We start from the raw sequence: 12,214 nt of genomic DNA on the forward strand, positions 1-12,214 counted from the left end.
TCAACTAGTGTAAAGATCATCCCACTTAAGAGAGTCGATCATGATGATTTCAAGTAGTACAACAAAAACAGATGTATTTGAAATTAATTCCATACTGTTTTTTATTTCTTTTGATAAGGTGAAAGGCAAAAAAAAATAGATACCATGATTGGCAACAAGACGATAGTGAGTCAGTGCCGATTCGCAACTCTGGAGGACTCCGATGCCAGCCCAGTACCGATAACCCTGTGAGAGAAGCTCCAGTGAGAAGACTGCAGGTTCACACGCTTCACTGGCAATCTTGCCGGAATGAATGAAGCCACCCGCTCTCAGAACGTACTTCTGCAGTCCCTTGATCCCAGTATACTTCCACCTCGTTTATCCTGAGTTTCAGGTTCTGAGGTAATTTATTCAGCAACTCCAAAAACCAGACTATAGGTAAGAACTAGGAAATAATGAAGTTCCCAAAGAAATCAAAATAGATGCCATGAACTTTATGGATGAAGTGTGCACATCTCACGTGTAAGAGAAAATTACTTAGGTTCTTGCTTAGAACACATTCTAATCTTATTTTAAACCTGATTTTAACAAAAATGGGTTGATCTACCAAATGAGGAAAGAAGCAACAAATGAGCAAAATAGGGAATATGAGCGACTACTAGGAACAGGCACAGTAACATGAGCAAAAAATGATTTCAGACTGAGGAGGAAGATAGCTAACTATAAAGAATAGAACAAAAAAAAAAAGTAAGAGCTCTCTTGAGTCATTCAGCACAGACTTAAATAACTTTACAATCTTTAACAATCCTTCGGGCACTACTGTATAATAACATGTATAATATTTAATGTTCTTATTCTGTAGTCACTATTTAAGATTGGTAAATAAAAAAAGATATTGGTCAGAAATATTTAACATACTTTAAAAAAAATTTTTTTTTAATTTTATTTTATTATGTTAATCACCATACCTTACATCATTAGTTTTTGATGTAGTGTTCCATGATTCATTGTTTGCATATAACACCCAGTGCTCCATGCAATACGTGCCCTCTTTAACACCCATCACCAGGCTAACCCATCCCCGAGCCCCCTCCCCTCTAGAACCCTCAGTTTGTTTCTCAGAGTCCACAGTCTCTCATGGTTCGTCGCCCCCTCTGATTCCCCCCCTTCATTTTTCCCTTCCTACTTTTTTTTTTTTTTTAACATAGAATGTATTATTTGTTTCAGAGGTACAGGTCTGTGATTCAACAGTCTTACACAATTCACAGCGCTCACCATAGCACATACCCTCCCCAATGTAACATACTTTTGCCATATAAAAATATGCTTTAAATTTCTGGAAAATTCATCTAAAAGGAACTTTTCAATTACTGTTTGAGGAATAAATGTTACCTACCATAGATGAAAAAAGCAAATGGGAAAAAAAACTTCAAAATTAGTGAGGAATGTTTCAGAAAGTCGGAGCAACATCCTTGTTTTTCACTGGCTTAAACTACTTTAGCAGTTTACGTCTGTACAGATGAGGTAGGTCCAAGCTCCTTGGCGTGACATACAGCCCATTTACATGATTCCTGATAAATTTCCTGACATTCTACTCTCCAGCCACACTAAAGAGCCTGTATTTTCTTGCAAGCACCACATTCCCTCATCACTGTCCTTCTGCATATATTGCTCCTGCTGTCTGAATGCCCTTCCACTTCTATTCACTGCGATTTATCCCTCAAGAATTACTTTAGTTACTTGTTTCCTCAGAAGTTTATCCTTTCACCTCTCCTTCCAACATCAGTGTGGGTTAAGTGCCTTTCTAGCTGATTCCTGTAACAATCTCCTTATTTGTGTAAATTTAAATGTAAAACATAAATCAATTTTCAATGTAAAATCTGTGATAATTGAAGAAATGATTTTGACAAACATTTCCAACTTACAGAAAATAAAAAAGAGCCATTTATCACAAGGGCAATCAGCCAAAGTCATCATTTTAAAGAAAAATTGTGGACTGTGCAAATTTTCATCCATGTTTAGATGCAAGTGTACCCATTAACAAGAATTTGAAGAATGTTCAACTGAATATTTGATCTTAATGAATATAAGTGCATCTCATTCATGAAAGCTAGAAAAGCTATGACCCTTCATGAACCAAAAATTCTGCTCCTCAATGTTACTAAAGTCCTACTTACCAAAACCATGTGCGCTATTAGGTTGCCCCCAAGAGCTCCAAAAGTATAATATACGAGGGCCTGGGAAAGAACAAAATATGCTTAACTGAACACAGGCACACACTGACCCAATTCAAATGGTAGTATACAATGAAGTTTTAATAATATTACCTTTGCCTGACTTGAATTAACACCAAGTCCAGAAGCATAAAGAAAGCCAAGAGCCTGAAATAAAATGGTAAAAGTAAGAATTCTTCCCTAGTGGAAGTTTATCCACAGACATAGTTTTATGAACAATGAAAAGATGCAAGAATCTTTAGATCTTGAAAGACTTGAACAATCCAAGTATGTATAACTGTGGTTAATTAAGGAGCCTCAGAAATGCATTCAAGGTTTTACAAATTACACAATGAAATACAACTAAACAAATCAAAAAGTTTAGCTTGAAGATTAAAGACAGCTTAATAAAATATTAATTACAAAACCAAAGCTGAACACATTCAAGCATGGCTTTTCCTTTATCTTGATCAACAGCTATTATGAGAACCAAAAAACCCCTATATCATCACATCAACACATTACCTATCAAAGGAGAATACACAATGAAAATAGTTAAGAGGCTACCAAGATAAACATCCTAGCAATAAAAAGGGGCGGCAAGGGTCATGTTGAAGGGGCAACAGAGAAAGGTCACTTTACAATGCTGAAGCACACACAATTTTTCATTACAAAAACCCCCAAAACAAAAAACTACAACCAAGCAAACAATACATTGATAAGGTTCTACCTTTGCCCACTGAGGACCATCCTTGAAGACATGAAAGTAAAAGCTAAAGTCAGAAAGGCAGGTGTGTCATGTGCCAGCATTCATCAAAATCCATGAGCTCTTCTACATTTCCCAGCCACTCCCTGCCCCTGCCCCGCCCCCTCCCCACCCTTGTACTTGGGTAGGGTCACGTGTTTAGGATGTGGCAAAGAGAGATGCAAGCCATTTTTAGGCCTGGCCATTAAAAACTTTACAGAAGGGGCGCCTGGGTGGCTCAGTCGTTAAGCATCTGCCTTGGGCTCAGGTGATGATCCCAGGGTCCTCGGACAGAGCCCCGCATCAGGCTCCCTGCTTGGCGGGAAGCCTGCTTCTCCCTCCCCCACTCCCCCTGCTTGTGTTCCTTCTCTCGCTGTGTCTCTCTCTGTCAAATAAATAAATAAAATCTTCAAAAAAAAAAAAACTTTATAGAAAATCCTCCAGCCCTCTCTTCTCCCTTCATGATGGCTCGAAAGCCCCATGTTTCAGATGGTACAGCTATGTGGCAGAAGTGGCCCTTGACTGAGTCAGCATTGGGAAGAGAGTGACATAGGCAGGGGAACTGCATTGACCCTGGTGTGAACAAGGAATAATTCTTTGTAGTGTTGAGCCAGTGTGATTCTGGGACTATGTTACATCAGCTAGAATTAATTACCATGGAGAGAGTGCTTTGCAATATGCCATATAAAGCACTATGGCATTGTGGGGTGCCATTACTAGAGGGGAAAGATGCCTTAGAAGTACAACCATTCTTAGAGCCAAATGTGTCTGTAGAATAAAGAATGTATGTGTGAATTTATAAAATCTGACTTACACAAATAAGGGGAAAAAAGCTTTGAAAACAAAGGGGGAACAATTAAGATATAACCTGTTTATAAATTAAACCAAAACTGTAAGAGTTGCAGACTGGGTAGATATTCAGTCCTATAGAAAACAATGGTCATGGGGCACCTGGGTGGCTCAGTTGTTAAGCGTCTGTCTTGGGCTCAGGTCATGATTCCGGAGTCCTGGGACCGAGCCCCGCATTGGGCTCCTTGCTTGGCAGGGAGCCTGCTTCTCCCTCTCCCACTCCCCCTGCTCATGTTCCTGCTCTCGCTATCTGTCAAATAAATAAATAAAATCTTAAAAAAAAAAAGTCACAATTCCTGTTATTGTTTAAATAGTCTAAAAACAGACTTCCGCTAACCGTGACTAGAAATTTTATATTTAAGCAAATCCCACACCTCCGATAAACCTGAATTACTGAGAGCACTTAAAAATAAATGTGGTGGCCTCCTAAATCCAGGTGTCAATCTTACTATTACTCATGTGAAATCAAGCAGAGAATATTTATCAAATGGTGTGATGTGATATGGGATGCAGAACATCCCCCTATAAGGCTGTCTGAGACAAAAATACTTGACTTTAGTTCATCAGCCTTTAGCTGTGATATCCTCTTTGGGAAATACAGATGATGAAGACCCCAAATAAAGGACAAAAGGAAGAAGCAAACAGACAAACTAAGAAGGCCATTTTGCAGAACAACTGGCCCTATCTCGGGCACAGACACAAAAGAAAGGCAGGGACTCTGCTAGCATTAACGACCAAATAGAAGGTGTAGTCCTGCACTGGATAGTGCTTTGGACAAAACAGGGATAAAGGAAATGTTTTGGTTCTACGCCCTATGAAAACCGTCTGGGTATTACATTTACTGGACTGGAATGATGAGGGCTACTTATCGAAAGAGCGAGGAAGGGAACAGTAGACAGTGACATTTCATTTTGATAAGAAGCTCATATGTATAAATACACAAAGAGAAAGGTCAAGAAGGGTGTGCATGCATTAACATGTTACCAATGTTCAGGTCTAGGTGGTACAGATATGATGATGTTTTCTTAGTTTTTTTTTTTTAGTTTGTATTTCTAGTTTCTTATAATGAACATGTACTGCTTCTGTAAGAAAATATATCTTTTAAAAAAACACCAAGATTAACAAAAGCTGGAGCATCTGAACTTTGGAAAAAAGGCAATGGGGAGTGATTTCAGATAAAAAAATAATTACCTTTATGTTTCATTCTGTACAGATTGAATGTGGAAAACTACAAGTATAATTGTGGTAAGATGCAGCTGCAAAATGCCCTAGGTGACCGCAAGTGTTCTCACCCTGAGGAAGAAGACTGTCCGAGAAGATTGGTAAAACGATCTGCCGCAGGATTAGTATTTAAAGCCATTTTACCTTCCAGCCTTACTTGTTCAGGGAAGGCAGAGCATAAAGAGTAAACTACTGTGAAAATAAACAAGTGCTATGTGCCAAGAGATTCTGCAATGAAAGTACACTTACAGTTTGTCCCTTAGGAGAGCCTTCCTCAGTCAGTTTCTCAAACATCTCTTTAGCTGCCTGGATATTCTGTGTCAGGTAATCACCAAACAAAAGAGCATATGACACTCTCTCCACGGCCTTGGTATGATTCATGCCTGCTGCCTTTTGAAGATACCGATATGCTCTTTAAACATAAGCAATTAAAACAAAAACAAACACATTAGCAATATTTTGGAACTCCCATTAAAATTTTTACAGAATCTGGGGTGCCTGGCTGGCTCAGTTCGAAGAGCGTGTGACTCTTGATCTCGGGGTCGTGAGTTTGAACCCCATTTTGGGTGTAGAGATAACTTAAATAAAAAAAAAACTTAAAATAATTTTTTTTCTTTTACAAAATCTACTAAAATGCAGAATAAATAATTTTCTTATTCTACAGAATCCCTCTGATATTTGATTTCCACTAAATTATTTTACTTATATATGTAGAAAACATTCTGGGCTACTTTTCTTTTTATGTAAGGTACCAGTTCTGTTATTCCAATATTTTAGAACAGTCTAAGAATGAGAAAGAATTATAATAATGTAGTATCTAATAAATAATCCAATTATAACGACTGCAACTTTCTTTTAAAATCTTTGCACAGACTATAACAAAAGTCAGCTGAAATTAAGGGACATAAAATGTTAAAAGACAGTCAACTGAACTTTATGTTCTTTCCAAATTCCTAAATTCTAGTGTTTGTCTGCAAGATAATTACAAAGCAAAAACAAAAAAACACCTGACAATTCCTTTTATGTCATTTTGAATTCTGAATAGTACACTTATTCTTGGCTCTTAGAAGCTATTATAATTTTAATTATTTCCATTTTGCTTATTGTTCATTCTTGTGATGAGTATTTATAATCTTTTTAGCCCGAAGAGCTGAAATATGATAGAAGTAATGCCCCAATGTCTATAGGTCATATCAGGTTTTCTTATAATACAGCCTAAAAAAATCCTCCGTCTTCGGCAGTGCACTTAAAAAACAAGTACTTAGTGCTTTTTATCTCAATAATGGCCTATGTCAGGGGAAGAATGGACTGGCAGTGCTACCTACTCTCTTTTCTGGCTTTTCTTGTTGCTTCCGTTGAGGATTTTCATCCCTGTCTGGTACATCATTTCCGCTTCCTGCATTTGCCGCCGTTTAGTGGCTTCTTCTTCAGCTAAAAACAAAACGTCAGATGCTTTTAAATCGATTTTAATTTTAAACCAATTATTTATTAAACATCAGTATATATTCTTTCTTCTGGGTAGTTACCAATACAGTGATATGTCACTATTTCCCAGTCTGATTTTAAGGACACATGCTTTTATGTGTGGCCTTATCTGACTAAAGTTAAGACTTTTTTAAAAAACAGTAAAACTCATTAAAATCACTTCCTTGTAAAGAAAGCTGTATCAACCTGTTTTTGGAAAGTGCTTTTCTGCTAGTAATTCTAAAACTTTTTATATAAGTCAACTAAAATTTCAGTAGAGCCTTATGATTATATGCCAAGGTGACCTAAAACTGAAGGACAAGAGAACAATAAAAAAACAATAGTTAGGGGCGCCTGGGTGGCTCAGTTGTTAAGCATCTGCCTTTGCCTCAGGTCATGATCTCAGAGTCCTGGGATCGAGTCCCCACATGGGGCTCCTTGCTCAGCGGGAAGCCTGGTTCTCCCACTCCCACTCCCCCTGCTTGTGTTCCCCCTCTCGCTATGTTTGTCAAATAAATAAAAAAAAATCTTTAAAAACAAAACAAAACAAAAAATAGTCAGAAAAAATACTGTTGCAGTCAAAGGACACTTTAGCCTCACCAGAAAGGCTGTGTCTTTACAAGGAGAAAATATGTGACTAATTACATAACGAAAAATTAGTTGAAAAAAAGGATTTTTATTAAATATAGATTTTGATTTAATAGTCAAATTCTGTTTTTTCTTAATGTACAACACTGAAAATCATAGCATTAGATTTCCCCAAAATTATTTTGCTACTGTTAGAAACCATTTTAACAGAAATCTAAAACTCATCAAGAGACATTTGAATATTTCATTAGGAGTTATTTATAGAAATAGAAGTGACTTCTTCTTGTAATATAAAAACAAAATTTGATGTATTAAACAGGAGTACCTAATTGTACTGGCCCACACCCAAAGATGGACTATATCTGACTATCTCTAAGGAATGCCTAAATATTCAATCAGAGCCATTATTTTGAAAATGTCATCTGGTATCAAAAGAGGTATGTTCAAGGTTCTCTTTGTTCTTTATCAGTTAGAAAGTTCTTCCCAAAAACATAGCTTGCTTTCAGAGGCAATACTGACATTAACATTTAGGGCAGTTAAATATACTGTATCTGTCAAATATTACCTTAGCACAGCACATTTCACTCAAAGCATTTTAAAAAGGTATTATCTATTTTTCTTCTAAGTACTATTAATTAACCTCAGCATAATGTTCTGTTTTTATTGCCAAAAAACGTTTTACATTAATTAATTTAGCAGCCTGCCTGAGGGTTTACAGAACAACCTGTGCAGAGCAACAGAAAATCATCTCTAAATAAAACACGAGTGTGATAAGCTGGCCAAGTGATAGCCCGGGAGTGAGTATACTGCATGCTTCCTGCTCTTAAGTCCATTCTTTAAGACTATATCTATGTCATTGACGGGGACCACTTCTGACCAAGGTGGGGAAAGGATGGCTAGAAAAAGGCCTTAAAAATGTTGTCTGAGACATAAAGCAATGTGGACATGCCTCCAACTGAGCAATACTTACTTTCACAAAAGCCCCACTTTTCATCTGCCTTGTAGTCATAGGTTGTAGCACACCACAATCTACCATCTTCCCTCCCATCTGATGTACATTCGTCATATTCCTTATCCAGGAACAGAAAAGGGAAGTGGCAGGGCTCCCCATGTGCTGTGCCTTCAATGGCGGTCAGAGCTGAAAAGATAAGAAAAAACTCTAAACATGAACAGTACCTTTGGTATGCATGGATTTAATACTGTCAATTCTAATGATCAGAATTTGAAGACAAAAATACATGATTTGAAATGGGGAACATGAAAGAGTCAGCATCAATTTTCTTTAGGATGACTTAAGGATAGGTCAACTTAGTGAACATGGCTGGCTTAGTGTACATGGCAGCTCTGTATCTACCTTAGAATTTCTGAAGGTCTTAAGATCTGATAAAGCTTAGGGGTGCCTGGGTGGCTCATTCATTAAGCGTCTGCCTTCGGCTCAGGTCACGATCCCAGGGTCCTGGAATCGAGCCCCGCATCGGGCTCCCTGCTCCATGGGAAGCCTGTTTCTCCCTCTCTCACTCCCCTGCTTGTGTTCCCTCTCTCGCTGTGTCTCTGTCAAATAAATAAAATCTTTGAAAAAAAAAAATCTGATAAAGCTTAGAATGTTAGAAGTCTACCGTAAAACTCCTGGCTAACTAGTGAGCAAAAAATAAGGCAAATGCAACCAGATCAATTCCACTGCTCAGCACAATTCCCCTCTTTTCTATCTGAATGTTATAAGTCAGTTTCTTTAACAGTATAAAGCTATACAGGGAAAATGCTCCCCCAGGTAAAGTTCATCACTCACGTACACCTTAGCATTTTATCAGAGCATGTATGATATCTGCTGAGGTTCTTTCTTTACCATACTCCTGTCCCACTAGACTCTGAGCTTGTTAAAAGTAGAGACCGTATCTCCAATTTGTTCTTAAGCTCTTTCTGACTATCTTCTAGGTGCTGGGAATCATGCCAGGTGCTGGAAACAAGGTGGAACAGAGGTCTCGGCTCTATACAACTTAGCACCTCGCAAGGAAGAGAGATACCAAACAAAAGTGTGATCAATGTTACAGAAAGGAAAACCTCCCCTGTTGGGAACTGAGGTTTACCACTGAACTTCACGGGCGTGTAGGAGTAGAGGGTGGATGAATTGCTTCAGGGTGGGGTGGCAGAAGTACTTTAGACAGAGGGAACCATGTGTGCTAAGAATCAAATGAAAGACAGGATAGCACTTTAGAAAAAAATACAAGAAGTTTAATACGTTAGAACATGCAGTGTGAGGGCCCAAGTGGACAAGAGGCTAAAGCTAGAGCAGCACAAAGAAGGTAGACTATGAATGTCCTGATAAATCTGATTAAGGAGTTTGGACTTTATCCTGAGAACAATGGAAACTCACTTAAGAGTTTTAAACAGGAATGATATGATCATACTTACATTTTTATTCAGAGAGTGGACAATGGAATGGAGAAAAGGCTGGATGCAAGGCAACCAGTTTACAAGTTGTGACATTAGTGTAACTGAGAGGTAATGGGAGCCTGAAGAGGATAATGGAATGAAAGAAGTGGATGTACTCAACTGATGCTAAGGAAGTAGATATGGCACCACTTCCTGATCGACTAGATGTGCAGATGACAGGGGAGGAGTCATGGAAGGCTCCCAGGTATTAAGGCTTCAGGAAGTGAGGGGATGGCTGCCTTACTAGGAGAACACTAAAGGAGGAGTAGGTTACTGGGTAGGGATGAAACGGATCAGGGTAGAGACAAGTTAAGCTTTGATCCTGCTACATTCAAAGTGGTTTTAACAAACAAAACCAAAAACAAGATGTCTTAGACATCTTTTCAGCTGTGGTCAAAGAGGAAGTTCTCCAGTTCACAGACTGGAAGCCAAGAGTACACATAAGAGTACCAAATGAGAAGTACATGAGAAGACCAGAGAGCCACTGTTGAGCCCAGAACCATACACAGTTAAGTGTGAGTACATGTCAACTTCCACGGGTTGCTTTTACATGGAGAATGAAATTAGGCATCAGAGCTTAGTGATTAAGAGTACAGATTCTGGAGACAGAATGCCTGATGCAAACCCTACTACTTACCAGCTGTACACTTTGAGCAAATTCGTTAATCTCTCCCCTTATCTGTAAAATTATCTGCAGATAACTTCCTTATCTACAAATAGGGATAAGAGTCCTTGCTGCAGAGCGTTACTCACAAAGATGAACTGAAATAATACACCTAAAGGACCCACCATGGTGTGTGCCACGTAAGGTAATAGAATAGGCCTTCAAGAGATGACACTGCTACTATCACAGGAGCTCCTGCTCTGAAAGCACAGGAAATGGACACTCCTTCTTGTCCGTGCAAAGAAGAATTCATACTAATTTGAAAACTATTTTCAGTAAGTTATGAAAGGCAAAATTAATTTCAAACTGTTTGCCACCAGGTAAATGTCATTCACCATCCTGGTAATCACTGACCAGAGGCAAACACTTTAATCTGTCTGTGTTTATAAGAAACGATCTTTAGTACAAAAAAGCAAAGTATCCTTTAGCACCACCTCAGAGGGGTCATTTTAACCAGAGTTTGAAAAACAGCTCTCCTATATGCACTGCTACTAGATTCAGATTTGCTTGAGAAAAATAGTACCTGTAAAATAGCAGTTTGTAAATCTGAATTTCAAAATAAAATATAATAGTTTAAAAGAATATTTGGTTTTTTTAAAAGATTTTATTTATTTATCAGAGAGATGCAGCGAGAGAGGGAACACAAGCAGGGGGAGTGGGAGAGGGATAACCAGACTTCCCGCTGAGCAGGGAGCCCGATGCGGGCCTCGATCCCAGGACCCTGGGATCATGACCTGAGCCGAAGGCAGACGCTTAACGACTGAGCCACGCAGGTGCCCCAATTTTTTTTTTGATAATAGAAATTTTTGTCTTAAAAACAAATAGCTTGACGTAAGAATCCTAGTTTGCCAAAACTTTCTAAGTGGTGCAAATATAAGAAAGGATTCTCTTTCATGTGATGGAACTATACAGCAGCAAAGAAACTGGAAAGAATGCAAAGGCTTTTGGCAACAAAAGGTTTTAACCTACTGCTGATTAGCACTAACTTAAGTAGGAAGAATCCCCAGGTGCCATGCTTCACCAATTTAGTGAGAGTGACTCTTGGTCTAAATAATGTTTTATTAGTAAGTAACTAGAAAGACAATTTGTATCACGTACCTTCTCCAAGCAAAATCACAACAGGGAAATTGCTACTGCCAGTTCCAGGTCAATTATTTCAAGTAGATAGTCCTCACAATAGTGTTAATTTCAGTTAATTTTCTTTTCATGGAGAAATTTTGCAAGAATTTCAAAGCTATCGTTTTAAAAACTGCCACAAAAATAGTACCAGCTTTAAAAACCATGGTAATCACTGCTCTGGCACAATGAGGTGACTGATTATGCAATTTAAGTTCATGATAGCCAGTAGTCAAACCTGACTCTAAAAATGAAAGCGGGCAAAATGTGTCATTAAATCAATTTTGCACCTTCCTGTAAAAACTCACAGTTCTAGATAAGGAATCATATTTTGACTCTACAATAATGACACAATACCACAATCTATTTAAACCTTGACAGTACGATTTTTACAACTTATGTTATATGAGAATTTGTAATAATTAACAGACCACTTTATATTTAAACTAGTAAAGAATTGCTCTTGCAAAGTCAGTAAAAATCATTCAAGAAAGCTAGAAAAAGTTAAAAAAAAAAAAAAAAAGAGGACAACCCAAACAACAACCCCAAACCTGAAGTCATTCAGTGCTGGCCAGATTATAGGTAAATGGGGACTTTCATACTGCTGGTAGGAGTATCAGTTAGTACAACCTCTTAAAGAGGGACCCTTAGGAATACCTATTAGAATTTATACAGTCCATACTTTGGATCATATTTTTCCACTTCTAAGATGTTTAACTTGTAGAAATGCTCCCATAAGGATACAAAGAGATATGTGTAAGACTGTATTTGTGTATAAAGATATAAAACCAACAAGAACTCAAAGGTCTGTCAACAGGAGACTGGTTAAATCAGCTACAGTGCAGCCATTACACAGAAACCTGGTATAGACCGGAGCAGAGGGTCAAAAGACTGGGTGTCAGGGCGACCTTGTATTTCAAGATCTGGCAGATTCCAGAAAACCAA

The 12,214-nt window shown here is 38.1% G+C and overlaps 1 protein-coding gene across 2 annotated transcripts in view; it reads right to left on the reverse strand.

Moving 5' to 3' along the window:
• Positions 1 to 12,214, reverse strand: part of SEL1L (SEL1L adaptor subunit of SYVN1 ubiquitin ligase) — a 55,608-nt gene that overhangs the window by 24,959 nt on the left and 18,435 nt on the right. For both annotated transcript variants that reach the window (XM_073895685.1, XM_025869521.2), the window contains exons 4-9: positions 8,030 to 8,197; positions 6,333 to 6,438; positions 5,257 to 5,419; positions 2,307 to 2,360; positions 2,157 to 2,216; positions 144 to 225 (exon numbers count right to left, since the gene is read on the reverse strand). In XM_073895685.1, the coding sequence (XP_073751786.1) occupies positions 144 to 225; positions 2,157 to 2,216; positions 2,307 to 2,360; positions 5,257 to 5,419; positions 6,333 to 6,438; positions 8,030 to 8,197 (633 nt within the window). The remainder of the gene's footprint in view (positions 1 to 143; positions 226 to 2,156; positions 2,217 to 2,306; positions 2,361 to 5,256; positions 5,420 to 6,332; positions 6,439 to 8,029; positions 8,198 to 12,214) is intronic.

The sequence above is a fragment of the Callorhinus ursinus genome, unplaced genomic scaffold (assembly GCF_003265705.2).
Source record: "Callorhinus ursinus isolate GAN/ISIS: 27379988/994484 unplaced genomic scaffold, GSC_fseal_2.0 scaffold8, whole genome shotgun sequence".
Lineage (NCBI taxonomy): Eukaryota > Metazoa > Chordata > Mammalia > Carnivora > Otariidae > Callorhinus > Callorhinus ursinus.